General features: G+C 54.5%; 4 protein-coding genes across 4 annotated transcripts; 2 read left to right on the top strand and 2 right to left on the bottom strand.

The window, feature by feature from the left end:
- Window positions 1-912: 912 nt before the first annotated feature.
- MONBRDRAFT_23132 (uncharacterized protein) lies at window positions 913-3936 on the top strand (the record flags this gene model as incomplete). The annotated part of the gene is made up of 10 exons (XM_001743440.1): window positions 913-1126; window positions 1160-1341; window positions 1529-1601; window positions 1731-1810; window positions 1913-1994; window positions 2102-2145; window positions 2281-2361; window positions 2475-3376; window positions 3460-3562; window positions 3661-3936. 10 exons carry the CDS (start codon window positions 913-915, stop codon window positions 3934-3936), a joined length of 2037 nt encoding a protein of 678 aa, XP_001743492.1.
- Window positions 3937-5891: 1955 nt separating this feature from the next.
- Window positions 5892-6972, bottom strand: MONBRDRAFT_14613 (uncharacterized protein; the record flags this gene model as incomplete). Its single annotated transcript, XM_001743121.1, has 5 exons — window positions 5892-6082; window positions 6204-6268; window positions 6374-6455; window positions 6573-6717; window positions 6832-6972. Coding segments are annotated over 5 exons (624 nt in total), but the record flags the coding sequence as incomplete, so codon positions are not given.
- A 1789-nt stretch (window positions 6973-8761) lies between these two features.
- Window positions 8762-13857, top strand: MONBRDRAFT_36003 (uncharacterized protein; the record flags this gene model as incomplete). The annotated part of the gene is made up of 7 exons (XM_001743439.1): window positions 8762-8780; window positions 9101-9209; window positions 9304-9424; window positions 10076-10129; window positions 11087-11219; window positions 11557-11699; window positions 11893-13857. The coding sequence occupies 7 exons, from the start codon at window positions 8762-8764 to the stop codon at window positions 13855-13857; spliced, it is 2544 nt and encodes an 847-aa protein (XP_001743491.1).
- A 1058-nt stretch (window positions 13858-14915) lies between these two features.
- On the bottom strand, window positions 14916-20684 carry MONBRDRAFT_23129 (uncharacterized protein; the record flags this gene model as incomplete). The annotated part of the gene is made up of 10 exons (XM_001743120.1): window positions 14916-17260; window positions 17386-17605; window positions 17722-17928; window positions 18066-18139; window positions 18236-18455; window positions 18550-18762; window positions 18863-18945; window positions 19088-19184; window positions 19880-20044; window positions 20595-20684. 10 exons carry the CDS (start codon window positions 20682-20684, stop codon window positions 14916-14918), a joined length of 3714 nt encoding a protein of 1237 aa, XP_001743172.1.
- Window positions 20685-21169: the final 485 nt, after the last annotated feature.

The raw sequence follows: 21169 nt of genomic DNA, 5'->3' as shown, positions 1-21169 counted from the left end.
CGAGAGAGAGAGCACAGCATGCGAAACATCTTTTTTTGCTCCCTTTTCAGTTTTCTAGCTCTCTCTCTCTCTCTCCCTCTCTCTCTCTCTCTCTCTCGCCACTGGCGGACGGCAAGCTTCGGGCTCATCAGCTTGATTTGATTGTCGTCTTGCTATTCGGGTGCTGGCTGGTCGTCGTGCGGGTGGTCCGTGGTCGTGACGGGCGAGCTGCGTTGGGCCTGGCTACTCGTTCACGCTTTGGCCGTGCCTTTGAAGCTCTGTTCGCTTTTCTGTGTGCACGCTCACGGTTGCGGTTCCAAATCCGGCTGGCTATGCCTGGGAACTGGCAGGACCTCGGTTTTTGACTTGGTCAGACCCGGGTGTTCTCTTTGGCAATGCTTCCGTAGCTTTGGGGAAGCTGGCCCCTCGCACGCCAACGTTTTAGCCATTTGACCTGCTGTTTCTGCTTCTGACAAGGAAGAGGCGTTGGTATCATCATCATCATGGCTGACCGGTAAGTTGGCCCCAGATTGTGCCAATATCACACGCACCATGATAGCGGCTCAGCACTCATGCCCACCGGCCACTCCCTGTGTCTGTCTCTCTGTGTCTGTCTCTGCCTCTCTGTGTCTGTGTCTGTGTCTGTGTCTGTGTCTCTATCCCTTCTCTCTTGCTTCCCTTCCCTCTCCTGTTCCCCCCTCCTTTTTTTTTTTGTTTTCTGGCTCAGAGACGCAAGACGCTTTAGCGATGACGACCGGAGGCCATATTCGCCCCGAAGCAGTCCTCAGCGAGACAATCCCTACCGCCGTCGCCGTGCGGACAGCCGCGAACGCGACTTTGACGCACGTGCAGATGAACGTGAATTTCGACGCAATCATTTTGACGATGCCGAGGCCCGCCGCAGTGATTCATACTTTCGCCGCAACGACATGCATGGGCGTCGACACCCTGATCGTGACCGGGGTTGGAACAGAGACCGTCACTGGGACCGAGAACGAGGTTGGGACCGAGACCGAGCCCCGGGCCGAGATTGGGACCGCCATCGCCATTATGATGACCGTTCGTCATGCCCTTCCCATGCGCCCCTCCTCCTGCACTTGCATCCAACCATCCTCAGCCCCCACACTCTGGCCACACGACATATCGGGTTTGACATGGCCTTGCTTGACTTTGGATGCAGATAATCGACGCACGCATTCCCCCAGCGACCGCCACTGGACCCATGACAAGTATGGCTCTAAGGACCTGGACTCTCAACGCTGGCGAGATTCCGACCAACGCCACCGCGCCGAGGATACTGCACCACCCGTCTCTCGCCACGTGGTGTTTCGCAATTTGAATTATGACGCCACGGAAGACGACGTTCGTGTCATGAGCTTGTCGTGCCCTCTCTGATGCTGCTTGCCAGCGACACTCGGCAAACCCGCAATTGCATCCTTGGCTGCTGGGATGGTGCCATCTATCTCACAAGTCATGCTGAGGTGGCGAGTCCAACTTATCGTTTTACACAACGCCCAACTAAGTGCGTGCTGTGCGATATGATCGGCAGATTTTTCGTACACTCGATGCGCTCAACCTTCCCACTCCGTTGAAGATTACCATCTTGCGCGAGCAAGACACCGGTAAGTCCCACCCCCGTTCATCTCCTGCCCCTATCCCCCTGGTAGCTGGAACATGGTAGGTGCACATGGTCGCCGCGGAATTGTCGTGTTCCCATGACCTTCTCTTTGGAGACCTGCATGGGTCCGTAGGCGAGTCACGGGGCGTTGCCTTTGTGGATTTTGAGCGCATCGAGGACGCCCAAACTCTTGTGGACCAGGCCACGCTAGAAGTATGGCCGGCATGCCTATAATGTTCTTGCATAAAATGGCAAGCCAAGCTTGCGTTCAGCTCATGATGCTTCGGCTTGTATTCGCACATGACGGGCGTGCAGATTATGGAGCGCACTGCCCGTGTCTGTTTCAAGGAGGGCCGTCGTCGAGATGGCGGTGCTCACCAGGAACCACCTAGCAACGGTGCGCCAATATTCGGCCGTGCTTGACATTGTATTTCCAATTTGCTGTCGTTCGCCTCACTGGCATCCGATCTATCCGCCATGCTCTTGTCTCGGACCAAATGGTAGTGCTGATTGCTCGCAATCTGTCTCCCATGACCGACGAGGCATCGGTGAGACCTCTTCTCTGGCGCACTCATCTCCGGCTCATCACAACCTACCCGCACCAATGGGATTGTTTGGGCCCTGCCTGTTCTCTGACTCACGATCAAACGCCACAGCTTTTTGCCGCCTTTTCTCTTCTGCAGCCACCCATAAAAACACGGGTAATGCGCGACCAAGATGGCGTTTCGCGCTGCTTTGGATTCATTGATTACAGCTCAGACCAGGTGTGTGTGTGTGTGTGTGTGTGCATGGTCAATATGATTTGAACCTAAAGGCATCTGATCATCCTCATCGGTTCCATGGTGCCTGAAAACACGCGCGCGTTTGTAAACTGCAGGAGGCGCGCATGGTTCTGGACCGCATTGCTACAACCGAGCTGCCCTTTTTGGTGGACAATCGTGAAATCTCAGTCAACTTTGCTCGAGCATTCGATGACTTGCCTGTGCGCGGCAGTGGGGGCAGCGCCGCACTTGCGGTCCAGCGAGCAGACAGTAAGGAGCCAGAGAACCCCATGGAGCGGTTGCGCGTGGATCCAGCCACGGGATGGCTATATGACCCACATACGTCGTACTATTATGACAAGATACACCGCCTCTTTTACAACGGTGCCACTCGACAGTACATGCAGTGGGATACGACTACAAAGCTGTTTGTGGCCGTTGAAACCCCACCCGACGTTAAGGAGCGTGAGCAGCAAATGTGGGCAGCCGCCCTCAACCAGACAACCGCCGCAGCTACAGCTGCCAAGCAGGACGATGCTGACCCCGCCAAGGCTATGGCCAACCAGCTCGAGGAATGGGAGCGCAAGCAAGAACGCAAGCGACAAAAAGAGGCCAAGAGCGGCGTTCTCATCAAGAAGAAAGTCAAGGCAGCAGCTACCGGCTTCAAGGTCGTCGGCGCCAGCGAGACCACCGATCCATCAGCCGAGGGCGAAGATGGGGCAGAAGAGGACGATGGCGTTGACTACGACAGTTTGGTGCAAAAATTGCCCCCTGAGGTGGGCACGGTGCACGACTGGGATGTACTTGAGCAAAGGCAGTTTATCAACGTGGAGAAATTTGCGTGCTTGTTGTGCAAGCGCGCGTTGGAGACCAAGGATAAGTTGGAAAAGCACATTCGCGTATCAAAGCTACATGTGGACAATGTCGCCAAAGCACGCGAGAAAGTAACTTCGATGTTGACCACCCGCGAGCGGGAGAAATTGGCTGATGCCGAAGCTCGGGCGGCCTATCGTGATAGGTGAGTGAGCGTGTGAGAGTTGCACTGCGAATGAGCTGTTCGTTCTGCGTTCAGCAGCTCTGACGCATCCTCTTTCCGTGTAGGGCAAAGGAGAGGCGTAAACTGCATGGGCAGAAACGCAAGCCACCCCAGTCATTTCGCAAGCGTGCGGCCCCGCAAGCCCCAGTGGTGGAGCAGCCCACCAAGGTCAGCGTGCCGGGTGATGCCCTCGGCTTGATATGGACCGCCATATCATCTACGATGCGCAACTCTTACCGTGGTTCACTTGACCGCTTTGTGAGTAGGATGGTATCAAAGAAGACAATGTGGGCAATCGTATGCTCAAAGCCATGGGCTGGAGCGAGGGTAAAGGGCTTGGCAAGGATGGCTCGGGCATCGTCAAGCCGATTGAGGCAGAGGTTCGAGTCCAGGGTGCTGGTCTCGGTGCCGCGCCCACCTACAAGGTAGAGGATGGCGATCTGACCGGCACGATGAAGAACATGGCGCGTGCCCGTTATGAGCGCGTCCTTCGCGAAGAGCAGGTCCAAGATCACGATGTTCCTAGCGCAACCGCAACGTGATAATTCATTCCTTAAAATATTTCCTTTTCAATTGGGCTTGGTGTCAAGGTTTTGCGCTTTTGTCAGGCCTGGCTTGGCTTTGGGCAGGGTGTTTTGCACCACAAGGAGACAGGCAGGTCATGCACCATTTTACTAGCGGATATGAATGAGAGCGTTTGGGGGTTGGGTTTGGGCGCGGATCAAGTACATCAGCGACCCGTAGGCACAACAACGAGTGGATAAAACTTGTCCAGTAACTCAGGCTCTGGAAATGAGCTCGTCGTAATGACGATGACTTTAAAGTATTCCGCGATGCGTTCTGGGTGAAATCTATGATGGCAGCCCAGCCCGAGCAAAGCAACAAGTCCCGCCCGGGATCGACGAGGGTACGCGTCACAAACTACATGCCTCTGGCAGGTCTCGGAAGGCTCAAGCACGGCCAAAAGGTTCAGCTTACCGCACGAGATCATATTCAGGTCCATCGTCTTCGCGACGCAGCTGGGCATAACTAATCGGAGAAAGCACAAAAGGCATGGCTTTGAGATGACGGACGAGCCATGAAGCCATCACATCAACCTAGAAAAGCAGACCGTTGAAGCGACAAACCAACTTTTCTTCTTGTGTAAGTGAGCCGTCAACAAGCATGGTCAAAAGGCGAGGGTGAACCCGCGTCAGGTTGTCCTCGAGAAGCACTAGGTTATCCACGTCCATCAAATCAAGAACCAGGGGCTTGTGGAACCTGCAAACTCGATGCGGACCCATTCATGGCGGCGCACAGCCACACCGTGTCAGAACATGGCATGGGCACTTTCTGCGCTTTATTGAAACGATGAGGAAAGATAAAACATTCTGGCACATGCAGCTGTTGAAATGCCCAGCTTGTGATTTCTCACCTCAAGCTGCCCAGCACAGCCAGACGGAGCCGACTGGGGTCGGCGTCGTACGCAGAGCATAGGTTGACATAGTTTGTATCGCGGTATCGCATAAACGTAGCAACTTGCCGCGACAGGTCCAAGACTAGTGGCCAACGCTTGCTGGCTTTGATCTCGCCACCAACATCGCGCATTAAAACTTCGTCAATCTCTCGAATGTTGCACCTACGATTGCAAAAAGTTGGACCGACGTAAGGACAAGCCGTGTGGCCACCATCTGCTTGATAGCACAAGTTTATACATACCTTGGGTGCTCGTCCGTGTCCTCTCCCTCGGCCTGACGATCGTCATGCTCCTTTTGCCTCAGCTAGAGCCAGCAGCATCAATCCAACCCAAAACAAAATCATGGATTGACAGTGAAATCTTTGATTCAATGCTGGCATTGTGTATCCGCAGTCTCTCGTTGTTTGAGGAGGCAGAAAGAAAAAAAAAAAAGAGCCAGCAGTCTAGCATGAGGCGGCTGTCAAGATACACAAAACACAAACCTGGCGCCGTAGCTCAACCAATTTGGTTTTGGCATCGTCGGCTTGATGCTGCGCTTGAGTAAGACTTTCCTCGGCATCCTTGATCATTTGCAAAGTGACAGCCGACAGGCGTTCTTCGCCACGCGCCGCAACCTTGTCATGCTCAACGATGCGCTTTTCCAGCTCGTGTCGGGCTTTGAGGAGGAGGAGTTGTCGGCTTGCACTGAGCTTTGCTGCTTTCTGTCAAGGGAGGACGAACGGGGAACAGATTGGTGGTGAGCCCAACAAAACAGCACAGCTTGGTCGATCAGCTTGATGGTCACACATCTCAAAGCAAAGATACAATGAGCAGCAAAGGTCTGCGTTACGCGCGCAACAGCCTGCATGATTGGACAAACCTCGACTTCGTCTTCAAGCCTTGACGTGGCTGCTTGGCGCGCCGCGGTGGCCTTGGCTTGCTCTTCGGCATCACGGCGGGCAAGCTCCTCCAGTAAGCGGTCTGTCTCCGTGAGATCCCAAGAGCGGAAAACTTCGGCTGTTGCTTCATTGGCCGCAATCTTGGAGCAAAGGGTGGAGTGGTTCAAAGGGGCAGGGGTAAACAAGCATTGAGTAAACGACAAGCACGAAGTTCGACTCGTTTTGGGCGTGTGGATGACAAAGGCTTGCGCCTCTCTGCTTTGTCACCTACCTCAGGTGGGGGCATCCCTTCGTTATCATAGAGACGGGGGTCAGCACCGTGGTGCAGGAGCAGTTTGACGGCTTCCACATGACCTGGAGCCGTTTCGAAATGAGTGCAGTGCCGTGTAGAGGGGTTGACAATCAAGCATTCAGGTCTTCATGCTGCAGCTCTTGCAAAAGCTGGGGGTAAAATCAACCGTCTTGCAGAACCCACCAGCAAAAGCTGCTCGAAAGAGAGGCGTGCGCTCAAAGCGCCCACGCGCGTTCACTCGGGCGCCACTACCGAACATGAGCAAGGCATAATATTCAAAATCTGGCACGGCTCAAAACTTCATGCCACAGCGTGCTATCATCGCATATCATCCCAAAGCACATAAGACAAACCGATGCAACAGGAGGGCCAATGCTTCAGAATGACCACCCGCCGCAGCTTCGGAGAGAGCTGTGTCGCCATTGCCATCGGGTGCTTCAAGGTTGACCTAGCCAGTCGAGTGGAAGGGGGGCACGACGGGGCTTGTGAGAACAGGCGATCCAGAAGTCTGATGCGGCCATGGTGCTAATGGTGCTAGCCAAGGCAAAGAACAACGCAGCATTTGCAGACGGAAAGCACTTACGCCCTGCTGAAGCAAACTGATGATATCATCCACTTCACCGTCGAAAGCGGCCTCCCGAAGTTGCTTCTCACGCAGGGTCTGCGCTTGCTTCAGCTTACGCTGTTCGCGCTCCAGCTGTACCCAAGTATGTTGTCATGTATATGCGAGAGAGAACGCGCAAGCAATGAGCAGGGAGAAAGCGAGCAGGTTTGCTGAGCGTGGGGAGGGCGAGATCCAACGGGCACGGACCTGCAGCTGTCGTGCATCTTGTTCTTGTTGACGCTTGACCATGGCAACCCAGGCATCCCGTTCCAGCCGCTCCATGGCTTCAACGTATGCTTGATGCTTGAGACGCAAGCTAGCCAGCTGGCGCCGGGCCAAGAAGCCACGCACCTAGTGCGCGTCATGATTCGTCGAACACATACACACACACACACACACACACACATACAACGCGCAGGGTGAGGGGGCAGCGGTCCACCCGACAGGGAGTGAGTGCACCACCAAGCGACTAGTAGGTAGCGCCACGATGATCGAGCCTAAAATCTGCTGCTTGGGACTCGTGAAAAGTATGCCATCGTACGAGCGTTTGTATTTGAATTGCGGCTTGCTTGCGTGCTGCCGCAGCAGGATCCTTGCCTGTTGCCAGCAACAGGACGAGAGGGGCATGGTTATGTGCGTGCCATCTGAATTCGAAAACACCAGCGCACCATCAACATGTTGGCACAGACAGCACCTACTGGCGGGTTTTTTGGCCTTGCTTCCAGCTCCAATTCCCGCTTTCCTGGACGCATGAACCTGTGAGCCCGCGCGCCATGGCCGCGGCGCAGGCAAGCAAGCGTTGACGCTTGCCGCTAGAGACACTCACCGGCTCCCTGAAGGTTTGGCCGTCTTGCCGGTCTTGGTTTTGGAGGGCGTGCTTATGGCTTTGCTACTGGGTCCAGTGCGCCGAGCCGCTCCCCCGGTTGCGGCGCTTTTGCTTGTCGTGTCAGTCGACTTGACAACCGAGGGACGGCTGGAGACACGCGCTGTTCCGGCTTTGGTACCAGTGGCCTTTGCCCCTCGTGTCGCGCCTATCCCGGTGGTTCCACCTCCATTGATGGCCTTGGAAGAAACCTTTTTAGCCGCCACAGAACCGCTCGTCCTACTTGATCCGCGGGCTGCCATGATGATGATGATGATGATCTACGCCGAGATCACCAGCACGCACGCAGCCCAAGGGGTTGTCTCGTTGTGAAAAGTGCCTGACATCTCTATGCGGAAGTGTAACTTCGGTCACACTTTACCGTCACTCGCTCAGTCAGTCTCTCTCTGTCTCTCTCTTTTTTTTCAAGACCGTGAAGATGGCAGCCGAAGTGGAGGTGGGTGATGCGATTTTGGTGCGGGTTGGACCGGCACGGGGATCAGAACTGCACACGAGGATGTGGGCACTACATGTCTGTTCTGCCTCGTGTAAGCATGACAGCCCCTCCTCTCCCTCTCTCTTTCTCTTTCTCTTTCTCTTTCTCTTGCGTTGGGTTGCTCGGTCATTTGCGAGCTAGGCTTTGGTGGTGAGTGTACTGGACAAGACGGAGGAGCCTGCCGTCTTGGCCCCTCTCTCTGATGTGCGGTAAGTTTGAACCACCAACTTACCATCAACTCTCGAATCGGCCTTGGATATTTTCGCGTGCGTCCCCAAAGTAGCTCATGTCAGATGTGCTTTCAGCATTGAAGTCAGCTTTCGCAAGCTGATGCAGGGTCATATTACCGCAAAGGACGATCAAGCCGCCCTCACTCTTTTGGAAGAGGCCATCCAGCTCACTGTCAACTATGGTTAGCAGGTTGCGGCTGTACAAATTTCTGACACGAGCTTTACGTCTTACCTGACGATGCACCTCCGCTTTTCCTTTCAATGCTGTGTTGCGGGTCATACAGAGGTCATGTCATCCTCGATTGTGGTGTCGCTGCTCGAGGATATCTTTGATGTGCTCGGGCTGGACCGGGTCCCACACTACTTTGACTTTATGGAAGCGCACCTTAACGTTTGGGTTCACGTATGTGCTTGAGCATGTCAAATTCGGTGCTGTAAACTTTAGTCTGTCCGAGCCCATCCTTCTGATATTTTTCTCATCCCTTGGGCGGTGGACCATATCCGTATGTGTGTCAGGCCCCCTTTGATCAACGTGGCGCGCAAACGCGCATGTTGCGCCTGGCCAACAGTACGTTCCACTCATGTGGGCGAGCCAACCGAGGAAGGGCGCTGGTCCTGTCACTGCTGTTCGCGTTGAAGTAACGTCGGACTGTGCACATACGTGCTTCCATCGTAGCACTCAAACGGCGACTGTCCCGAACCCAAGATACGGCACTCTGTGGACGCATTATGATGTTTCTGGCCAGGTTGGCGTTCTGCACCCACACTGACATCCAAGAAGAGATCCAACGGATTGCTTCCCTGGACCATCTCGAGCCAGGCCAATTTTAACATCGTTTTTGTGCACATGAATGGATACCTGCTTGGGCAGTATCTTCCCTTTGGCAGATAAGTCTGGAGTCAATCTGAATTCCAGCTTCAACGTGGGCAATGCGACGTCTTATGATGAGAGCGATGAGCCCATTCCTCACGGCGCATCCGAGGCTGCGCTGGCAAGGTATCTTCATGTCACCCATTGCCTGCCTTGGTGATGAATGCAATTTAGCTTTATATAACTTTTCTCACTCAAAGTACCATGCTTGCCATTACAGCGCTGAGGGCGGCGAGCAGGCGCTCGACAAAAAACTATACAAGCAATTTTGGCAGCTACAGGCAGCCTTTTGCAATCCGGCTATCCTGGGTGCAGGCAGCGACTGGTTGCAGTTTCAACAGGTGCGCGCATGCGGCCTAAATGTGTCACCGATCGAGGTCGGCTGCTCCTCACAATCACTCCTTGAATCATCTGAATTCCGTGATAAATCGGCCATCAGAACCTGGAGCGTGCGTTGGATGTCTTGCAATCCTTTGAGAAGAACTCGCTCACCACGCAAGGATCATCCCCTGTGGTTGAGGCACCGCAGGCGATCAACGGTGCCTTGGCTGAAGCCCAAGTGGATCACGTCTTTTTTGCCAAATTTCTGACAGCTCCCGAGCTGTTTCATCTACAGCTGGCTGATGCCGCCTTTCGGCATCAGGTCCTTGCACAAGCCATGATCCTCCTCCACTATTTGAGCGTTCCCAGCAAGCATAAGCGGTGCGTGTTTGTTGCTTTCAGCTTGGTGTTGGTCCGCCCCCAAACGCAAGAGATCACACCCTCGTCACAAGCAAAGGAGCTCACACGCACAACCTTTTGGCGCGGTACTCAGGCCTGCCAAGCTGACAGCGTCGCAGGAAAAATGGGTTGCTGACACAATGGATCGCATCCAACAGGTGGCCTCTTAATTGCCGTTCCCCAGTGGGGGAACAGATTGGCTTTTGTACTGTAGCCAGGCGTCAGCTAACGCACCACACTGCCTTACTTCACTTTCACTTTTCCACACGCAGCTGCTCAAGGGCGTGCCCTCAGAGTTATCGCGTCAGTTTGTGCGCAACATCAAGGTCAGGAAAAACTGTCATGTGACATCGCAACACGGGCCCGGACACCTTCTCATGCCCGGTTGTGCTAAAATAGGACATTTTGGCGCGCGAACAATCCTGGATGGCCTGGAAAGACAAGGGCTGTCCTTCCTTTTCTCGTCCCACGTTAGAATGCGTTGCGTTTGCACTGTGTGCCAACTGAACCATCCTGGCCCGCTACATTGTCCACAGTCGGCAGCGTTGGGCTCAATGCTTTGCGGTGGGCTGATCTGATTACATAGGGCGTCAAAGAGAACCCCAACAGCCGATGGTGTGAGCGCAAGTGGCCCACCTGCCAAGAGCGCCAAACACGATTTGGGAACACCGGCACTAACACGTCTTTGGAATGTGTCCGAAGACAACCTTCAAGGCTGTACAATTACAGAAAAGTACGATGGGCCAAGCCTGCGCGCACAAGCTCGTGGCTCGCGTCGAAACTTTCCAGCCCACCGTTCTGCTTCCACCCACCAATAGCGGCATCTCACGTTGTGTTGACCATGCTTGAAATCACAGAACGTGCCCAAGTGTTGAGGAATTCTTCGAGGATGCCATCATGGAGCTTGATCCGCGGAATCAGGTGGAGGAGGTGTACTGGTCAATCAACCGGCCTGACTTTTGCTGGCGTGCGCTACGTCTACTGGGCAAAAAGCGTCTGCACTATTTTTCGGAGATTGAGATTCAAAAGGTCAGCGGTGTTTCCAAGAACAAAAAAAATAAAATCCCTCGGAATCGTGCACAGTTGTATCAGCTTTGACGCTCATAGACATGGTTTGTGGTGTGCATCGTGCATCAACAGACCCTGAAAGAGTATTTGGTCAAGGCCCTGACCAAACTGGTATGTGCCTCTTCGCTCCCCAACTGGCACTCGGCAAACAGACTTGTTTCCTGATGCATGATGATGTGCTCCATCTCGTGGCTTATGATTTTGATGTCACGCAGGGGAGCGAATTGGAGAAGGCAGAGGCAGCGCCAGTGCAGCCCGTGGAGCCAGAGGCCAAGCGCGAATCAGACGAGCAGGGTGATTCAGAAGCCGAGGAAGTGGCCGAAGACAATGAGCCCAAGGAGAACTCAGGTCAGCAGGCCGAAGCCGTGGACGAGAGCGCCGACTGAGCACCGAGCCCATTTTGTCTGACAATTCAACCCTGTTCTAAATTTTCGAAAGCCTGGTCTGATGATTTTTGGACGCAAAACAGTTCAAATAAAAAGTTCCCGCTGATTTTCAAATTGAGCTCTTCTGAATGCCAGTTTTCATTTTATTTTTTTCTCTTCTTGTTGTCCACACGATTGTCCAGAAGAAACGCGTCATCGATTGATGCCCTTTCCGTAGCTGGCGAGGCGCTCGTGACAAGGCAAACAAGGCCATGGCTCTCAAAGAAAACCAAGCCTACCTGGGCTTGTCACCGTCCCAGGGGTTCGTCTGCGCTGTCGCAAATCTGGAAGACTGTGCCCACGCTGTTCCCGAACCCTCATGCCGCCACTTATCGGGACCCCGTGCAGGAAATCCGAGGTGCTCAGCCCAGATACGCATATGGAGTTGCGGCGACTTCACAAGGTTTGTGCATTTTTTTTTTTTCTTCTCGCTCCAATCTACGCAAAGCCCTTCGTGTGGCCGTGATGGCTGTCGTCGCACCGGGCCGCATGTCGTATTTTCGTTCGGTGGCGTCGAGGCACCGTGGAAAGTGAAAGACGGTGTATTAGGCTTTGGACCGTGTTTCGTATTAACGACCGTGCTTTCGCTGTGATAGGAAGTCAATGAGCTCTACGAAACATTGGAGGCCAAAGACCGGGACCTGCAACTCTCAGCCACGATTGGCCAAAACTTGCTTCAGGAGAATCAAGACCTTTCCGAACGATATGAGCAAGCGCTGCAGCAACATGCGCAGGCCATGGAGGAGCTGCAGCAGGAGGTCTATGCCGCACGACAGGAGAGCAAGAACCAGTCACATGACCGAGAAATGGCGCTTCACCTTGAAAATGAGAACAGTGCGCTGCGGGATCGCGTCGATGCCTTGGAAATACAGTGCCGGGCCTTGGACAAGGAGCTCCAGGGCACGAAGCGTTCCTCACGAATTGACCTCGAGCGCTTCGAGGAACAGGTTCAGAGCCTGCAAAGTGAAAAGGGCCAGTTTGAGCGCAAAATCGCACAACAACTGACCATCATCGAGGACCTGCAGAACCAAGCTGTTGCTCGAGCCAATGCAGCAGATCTGGACCAAGAGCTGGCCACGTGTCAACGCCAGTTGACCGACATGGAGCGCGAGGTGGCTTCTCTCCAGCTAGAGCGCTGCGATTTACAGAGTGCCTTGCAGCAAAATATGACTGACAATGCCAATCTGCGACAGCGCGTCGTTGAGTTACACGAGACCAATGGACGACTGCAGGTTCAGAACGGCGGCCTCCGTGATGCAGCCGAGGACATGCAGGCGACAATGGCTAGTCTGCAGACAGAGTTGGCCCAGTACAAGTCTACCAACGGCAACATGGGGAGTGGTCTTGATCTCTTTAGTGAGGTCGAAGAGAAACGCATTCGGTTGGAGGAGGCCTTGGCGCGCCATCGTAGCCGAGTGGTGACACAGCAGAAGCAAATTGAGCGCATTGAGCAGGATCGCCGAAGTTTGCGCGCTCACGTCCAGCGTCTCATGCAGATGCACGGCAGCAAAGCCGACTCGGCCAAAATGCATCGTCTGGAGAATGCCCTGAGCCAGCGTGAGTCAGAGATGCTTGAGCTGCGTCGCGTGGTCAAGCGCCTTCAAGACACCAACCATCAGTACACCAGCCGCGCAAAGGAGCTACTCCAATCAGTGAAGCAAGGGGATCATCGCGTGGTTGTGGAGTTTATGCAGGAGGAGCTTGAAAACGTGCGTGAGGAAAATGCACGTCTTGAGCGTGAGCTGCAAACAGCCACCATGAAGACAGTCAACGAAAGCTACAAGTTGCACGAGTGCCAAGCTCAGCTACACGACGCTGAGCGCAAGCTTGAGGCAGCGCGTGCCGAGGCCATGCAGCACCGACTGAAACTGGAGGAAATGCGCACGACTTTGGCCAACTTGGAGCAGGATGAGACACCTCAACGTCCCCAGGCGGAAAAGCGTGCTGCCAACAGCGCACCCCACGCCTTCAGCGACGCAGCTACAAATGCAACTCCAACACCTCAGGTCGAGGCCGTACATGCTGGTGAAGCTCACGAAGGGCCCGAATCCCCAAGCCTGGTGCGCTCGCCAAATGGCATCAAGGCGGCTTTGGACTTTAGCACATTAATGCAGACAGCCAGTTCCAACATGAACACGCCTGAACGCCTGCCCTCGCCCGGATTGAGCATGGGCTCTGCATTTCGGCCGTCAGGCAACGCATCGGCTCTTGCGAGCCTGCAGCGTTTGCGTGCCGGAGCTACTCGGGGCCGTGACTCATCCGAGGCAGAGGCCAATTCGACGTTGGGCCCCATGCAGTCAGATGATGACGTCTCGGCTATGACTACACCGCCAACCCCCGGCGTAGTGGAAGTACAGGAAGGGGCCGATGGCAGCGTCAAGGGCGCGGTTGCTTTGCGATCGGCCTCGGATCGTGTTAGAACGCGAACGCGACGAACCGCGCCCGCGGCAGTGCAGGCGCCAGCCATGGCTGAAGCGCCTGCAAGCACACGAACCAAAATCAAAATTTCGCAGCCTGTAGCTGCGGAGCAAGATGGTCCTTCCGAGTGCGCCACGCAGTAGGGGCTTTCTTTATGCTTCCCAATCTGCTGTAGTGAGAGGCATGAAATGATGGAGTGTTGCACACGGCGCTGTGCGCCCAGTCAAACAGCTCTCCCTGATGTGTGTTGACTTGGCTGTGCTTGTATTTGTGCTTGTGAGTGAGGCGACCAATGGTGACTTTTGAGTCAGCTCGGCCCAAGGCGGGCATCGGCACTGAAGAGATAAAAAATTGTGAGAAAAAGAATTGACACGTGAACAAGTAGGTCAAGGAAAACCTGGATTGGAAATTGTCGGTCGAAAGCCATTTGCAGGAACGGACCAACTTGGCACTTTCGGAGCATCGAGATCGCTATAGCTATTGCCGGAGGTCAACCGGCTTTGATCATCGGAGATAAGAACACATAAACACAACCGCGGCAAGGACAAAATAAAGACGAACAAAAAAAGGAATCAGAGAAGGGAAGAGAAATGGGGAGTCACAAGTGCATGTTCACATGCACACGCACATAGAGGCGATGGTATGGTCTGGACTACGCTTCGTCGAAGAGCAACAAATGTACAATGGAAACATCAACAAACATCGAGATAAATCAAACAATGTTGAAGGGCTCAGCGCACGCAGATCAAAAGAGGCACGACATGAACCGAGAAGAGTCGTGAAATCGAGCTCACAGAATCAAAAAAAGCCACTCATCTAGTCGAGCAAGGAAAGATCGCGGAACAGGGCGGGAGGAAATTGATACCAAGCCTCACACCAAGAAAAACAAAAGCACCAAGGAAAAAAAAAAAAAAGATCCAAATAAAAGAAAACCTGAAAATCAAAATCAGGAAAGAACAAAATACAACACATGACAGCGAACATGCACGAGTCGCCATGCAAGCTTCACCCTCCTTCAAAAGTCATAACATTGGAAACGTTTTAGGAAGAGCGCGCTTGGAGTCAAAAAGAAGGGCGGAAAGGGACTAAGCATGGCAGGTCGATCGAAGAATTTCGCTGAAATCGGAGACATTGTCGGGGGTTTGGGGCCTCGAGCAGGCACAAGTGCAAAAGCCAAGCCGTGCACAGGTCCGCCGCTGACTCAAGCTCGCAACAAAATCTGAAGCTGATCGGGACGGGCAACGCCAAAATCGGAGCACATGTTTGAGTACATTTCACTGGTGGCCCAAGGCCGGGCGTCATCGGGTTGCCCAGTTTTGGGATACACGAGCAAGCGACATTGTTGCAAGTGCTGAGGCAGGTTTTCGCGGACATCGACGCCCGTTGTATCGTCGTGCACGTAGACAATCATGGGCATACTTTCAGGAACGTTGAGAACCACCGGCGTTGGAAGCTGAATCGTCACGCTGGGCGGAGACTTGCTGGAGCTCAGCTCGGCCAGTGAGGCGATAACTTGATTTGAGCTGGGGTCGACGAGGCGAGCGCGGCTGGCTTGGTCTTGGGGAATGTTTCTTTGGTAGATCTGACAAGTGGCCAAGGTGGCCAAACGATCAACGGGGTCGTGGAGTGGGAGATTCAATATGCTTTGCTGGGCATGGCCGTTGATTGCCACGGTGACTGCAAAGTTGCGTGCGGTGGGCTGCTCGAGCACCGTGACCATGAAATTTTGGCCAATGAGGTCGCGCATGGAGGGCGGCGTGCTGCCCTGTGCCTGTGGGGCTGCCACCACAACCAAATCGTCCTTGCCGCAAAGTTTGGCGTGTTGTAGGCAAGCCCGCAGCGTGGCTGGTGTAACGGGTGCGTCAGGTGCGACTAGACTTGAGTGCGTGCCAGTCTTGCCTAAACGCACCAAGCATGCTGAGCTCTGCAGATGAGCCTGCAGCGTAACCTGCGCGGGCAGGCAGTGGCAGGGCACGTGCGGCCGCACGACCAGGCCTTCAACGTCACGAATGTACACCACCGAGGTAACGCTTTGGGTATAGTATAAACACGCCCTCATCACGTCTGCCACCGTTGTCGAGGCACTGGCCCACAAAACGAGTTGGCGATCAAGCTCACGCACGTAGACGCGGAGTTCGCGCAGCTTGGCACGTGGGCACAGCAAGACGGCAACCGAGCTGCTGTTGGTACTGGTGCCGGTGGCCTGACCAAGTGCCGCGTCTTCTGCCATGACTACTGGCACATCCTTCTCGCCAAGCATGAGGCCCATGCGCATGTCGACTGGAACCAGATCAATGTCCAGCGAGGCGGCTTGGGTCTGCACAATTTCAGACAGGGCGGCACGGTTGACGAGAAATGTGTTGTAGAGGTGCTTTTCACCATGATTGTCAATGGTGTAGATGTCAAAGGAGTGGCGCTGTCCATCGTCCGGCTTCCATGGCAAAGGTGACGTCGTTGGCAGGTTGAAGGATTGCACGCTGCAGTGCAAGGCTTGCGGACCGGGCTCAATCAGCCCGTTCAGGCCATGGATGGGCGAGGCACCACGCCGCAAGTCTGGATCAGTACCATTTCCCATGCCGTCCTCGCGTGCGATGCGACCATTGCGCTGTGTTAGCAGTCTAGCCATTTCTTTAGCTCTGGGTGTGGGGACACGACCTGCCCGCGGCAACGCACTCATTTGGTTCATGAGCGAGGTGTGGTGCCCAGGGCTGGAGGCACAGCTGTTGTTCTGGCTGCTGAGTGAGTCGGAGCGAGATGGCGGTGCTCCTGTTGAAAAGCCAGAGGCTGCTCCAGACAGCCCATTGGCATCTGGTAGGGGCGATGCCAACGGTGGGCTCTGAAAAACATCATCTCGCGAGCCGGGATATTCGAGCTGCGCGCCATAGAGGAGACCTTCCCCCCCAAAATCAAAGCTGCCACCCGCGCTTGCATTGCCAGCACCACCCAGCGAAAGATCAGAGAAGCGATGTACCACATCAACCGGGGGGACAGAGCGACTGCCACTGGCACTGCTATGAGCGGAGGAGGCGCTGGCCCGACGGGAAGATGGAAGAGCCGGACCAGCATTCAGTAGGCGTGTGTCGTAGATGCCGTGGGAGGCAGCAGCCCCAGCGGCCGCAAGGGCAGCAGCCATCATGGCCTGCGGCTCGGCCTGCGGGGAGGACTCGATGAATTCATCCAGAGCTTGCCCAGCAATAGACTCGACTTGCTGCTTGGCGCTCATCTGCTGTGCCGGGTCTCCAATCAGCCAAAGTCGTTGTGTCACTCCCGGTTGAGGTTTGTTGGGGAAGACGGTGGCAACCGCACCCGTTCGGCTGAACACTTCTTTAAGGTTACGTCCAGCGTGACCAATGATGCGGGGTGCTTCTACCGTGCTAGGCAGACGGATGATCATGCGCGTCCTGAAGAGATGGCTCAGGTGGTTGAAGATGGCATTGGCATGTTGGGTGTCCGTGCGTGCAATCAAGTTGCCAGCGTCGTCAACCACAATGGGTTTCCACTCATTCTCAAACACGCTAATGGGAATGACTCGAATCATGTGCCGCACTAGGTGGTCACCAAGAAATGCGAAGACGCGAGCATCAAGGCAAAGAGGGGGAAAGGTCAGTAAGTTGGCACAAGTCATAGCCCTCGTCAAATCAAACACGACAAAGGGGACCACGTTGACTTACGCTCAGCATCGACCTTTTCCGCGGTCCTGAAGATGAAATCCGAGCGTGGGCTACGCACGCTGCGACTTGAGCGCAGCGATGCGCGACCGCTGGATGACGCCGAGGAGGAGCGTGATTCAGTGCCATCGGAAAAACGGTAGTTGGGTGATTGGAGCCGCACCAACGCCTCGAGACGAGGAATGGCCGCCTGCTGAGCCGAGGGATTACCCACGACCCAGATCTACAGTCACATGTCGAGGGAAGCGTTAGTCTGATAATATTATCGCCTCTGATGAGGGAGGCATTGCTCTGACGTTGACCATCGTGTGGGACCAAAACCTCCGAAAGATGACGAACCTCCTTGGGTGGGCCTCGGACAGGAATGATGATGACAATAGCGGAGGAATCACGGGCAATGGGAACAATATTTGAGCCCTTGGTGCCGACAAGGCGATAGCCCACCAACCCGGCAGGCAAATGCATGATGGTGCGCCGAGCGACCAGGAGCTGCCACTGTTGGTATTCTTGCCATGCACTGGCCAAATTTTCAGACCGCGTGTAAATCTAAGCATAGGCAAAAGTGAGAGAAGCGGCAGAACCAATGATTGTTGCCAATTGACAACATTTTCAGCGGAGGCCCACGGTGCAAGCACATCAATTCACGAGGAGAGGGGATGAGATGCTGGTGTGCCATAACCCACCCCGTCTTTGGACCACTTGAACGACATGGGCCCCAGATCCGAGAGACGTGCGGCGTATTCGAGAACAGTTGAGACTATGGTTGAGGCGCGTGAAAGGTGGACATTGGGGCATGAGTACAAAGTAACAAAACAATAGCAAACGCAATTCTGGGCCAGGGCAATAAACGGACCTTCCTCGGTCAGTTGCGAAGATGAAAGCATTACGACGCGATCTGGCGTGGCTTGACCAGCGGGGGCCATCTGGTGAGCCACGCCACCTCGCCCTTGAGAGAAATGCCCATAAGAGGTCCCATTGCCCACGGATCCGCCGGAGATGGCCGTGGCCAAGAGGCTATCCACCCGAGCACGTGCGCCCTCCAAGTCCGCCTCATTGAGAGTCACAATCCAAACCTAAGCGCACCGTTCCAAGAGGCAGGCATGAGTGATGGGGTATACAGGGTGGTCCGCGCGGGGCAGCCTAGCCACTCAGGCGATTTCTGCGCACCTGCCGCATGTCGTCACCCACGCGAATGTTTTCCGATACCATGACGATGCCCTTGCTTTCACGTTCAATGCTGCGCGCAGTAGCGCCTTGAGGTCCAACAACGATACCACAAGCTTGTCGCGGTACATTGCGAATGATGCGATTTGAAAACGCTCTGTGGAGCCATTGGAGCTCATGCAGGCCCTCTGCGCGGGTGCGAAAGCTGTAGGCAATCTGATCCAGAAATTGAGCACACGTGAGGGCCAGGCGTGCGTGGGTCGATTGACGCGCAGCAAGGCTATCGTAAGAGAGATCAAGCTCTGCTTTGACATACCTTATGGTTGGTATTGGGCACCCAAAACATCTTGGAGGGCGTTCCCAAGGAACGGCTGGGCACGCGCTTCAGAAACTCCGCGACTGAGAGAAGAGTCATATTGAGTCAGGAAGATCAAAATGAGTGCAGACAAAGGGACGTTCACCAATGTCTTGGCAAAACACGAAGCTGCAGGCTTGAAGTTGGACGTTGCAAAAAAATCAAAACAGTATCAGAACAGCTTACATGCGACACTGTCCTGATTGTCAGGGAGATCGATGCATCGTGGGCCCAGGGTTTGGGCGATGCGCAAGCTCACGTCTGAAGCAACAGCGTAGACAGACTATCCGGGGGCATCGCAGTGTTAGAGCATTGCGGCCCGGTGTGTGTCGTTTTCAGTAGCCGCATCATTGATGCAAACAGAAAGTGCCCCCATCCTTACGTGATCGTGAATTTGGCCATGGAGCATGGTCCGCACGAGTTCGGCTAGGTATTGACAGATAGAGCAATGATTGCGAGGATTAAAGGCAAAAGCAAAAGCGAAAGCGCACACCACCACCACCCCTCCCCACAAAGAAACAAAAACTTTGTCTGAGCCGGCAACAATGGTTGATCATGCGAGATAATCAGATGCCAACCTTCATGTGGCTGGACATTGATAATCAAGGGCACGGAGAACGGGAAGGTCTGCTCTTTTTCATGATGGATGTATTCGCAGCGCCAACCTTTGTGACAAGAAACGGCTGGGTTGGCCTTGATTTGCAAAGCAGTGCACATGTCCGTGCATGGTGGGTGAGAAAGAAGGAGCACACGCCGTGGGGCAGAAGTATTGAGGGCGAGCGCAACAAGCAAGCGCACCTGAAGTAAAGATGGACAGAATTCGCGTCGGTGGCAAGCTTGTGTGTGCGCTTCCCAGACACGGCGAACATCATTCCAGAAGACGAGGTCCTGTTGACAAGCATCAATCCATCAGTAAGATCAGTGAGACACTGAGGACTGAGCGGCAGATAAGTATGTGTGGCAGATAGGGGGGCGTACCAAGGCATCGGGCAGTTGCTGCTGGCAGACAAAGCAGGTCTTGAGGCTGATGTTCAAAGGGAGGAAAAGGAAAGGGAAGACGGAGAGACAGAGAGACAGAGAGACAGAAGTGGCGTGAGGGTGGTGAGCTCCAGAGGGCCGGACCAAGTTTGGTAGCTCGATCGACTATAAGATTGGCTTCGGAACGAACTGGACACGGTAGGCGTACCTTTGAGTCGCAGGCGCCAATACGTCTTGGCGGTCAATTAAGCGTTGAGCACAGGGGGCGCAGACGGCATGTTGTACGTGTAGGCTCGCCATGGTTTGGCTTGCACGCAGGGATCAGGATTCGTGGCGAGCTGGAAAGCTTGCGTGTTGCGTGTTGTTGAAGGGGGAGAAGACACGAAGAGGGATCGGTGCTTCAAGATCAACGGATGGGATAAAAGTTGAAAACAACAAGCCCTAAATGGCCATGTTCAGCGCGCGATCAAAACACGTGGCGATCACTTGGCTCAAGTCCAGTGCGAAGTGATGCTGTTGGTTCCTCCTGTTTCCTCTGGAGAAAGATTGCGCGACGAGAAAGAGAGAGGGGAACGACGATGACAGACAAATAAACAAATCCGCCAGAAGGAAAAAAAAAAAAAAAAAAAAAAGCAGCCGTCAGGTACTGGTCTATCAATGATTCTGAGGCTCTGAGCGCATCGTGTCGGGGTTCCTGAGACATGGCATGACTCACCGGCTCGAGAAGCTGAGACTGATACAAATTGGCGGGAGGATGTTGATTGGCCGAGATCTGTGGCAAGGCGTGAAGGTTGTGGTGAGACATGGTAACTGCGAACGTTGATCGCACGGAGGGATCAAGCGCAAGGAGGCCATGTCAGGGCGAGCAACGAGCGACAAGGAATCCAGACATCTTACAAGTGGGTGGGCGAGGCGGAGCGAAGCGTTTTGAGCAGGCGATGCGGAAGTTTTGAAGTGGCAGCCGCCCCATGCAAAGGCCGTTTAGGAATCGAAATCCGGTCCAGCCGCATCGGCATCTGCCAGCGGCAGCCGCAGATGGGCAGGGCAGGCCAGTCCACCCAAAGGCCCCTCCGGCTCTGTTGAATCTACACAACGATCGATCGATCGATCGATCGATTGATCGATCAGCAAAAGGGCCAAGCAAGCGCCGGAGGGAAGCAAACGGGTCGCGAGCAAACGGCTGCTGCTGGAAGTGTGTGTGTGTGTGTGTGTGTGTGTGTGTGTGTGCACCCGCCCTGTTTGTGTGTTGTGTGTGTTCTCTCTGTGTCTTTGTGTCTCTCTGGAGACAAA

The sequence above is a fragment of the Monosiga brevicollis genome, genomic scaffold (assembly GCF_000002865.3).
Source record: "Monosiga brevicollis MX1 MONBRscaffold_3 genomic scaffold, whole genome shotgun sequence".
Taxonomy (NCBI): Eukaryota; class Choanoflagellata; order Craspedida; family Salpingoecidae; genus Monosiga; species Monosiga brevicollis.
Note: the sequence above shows the minus strand (reverse complement) of the source record. Positions and strands in the feature narration are given on the sequence as shown.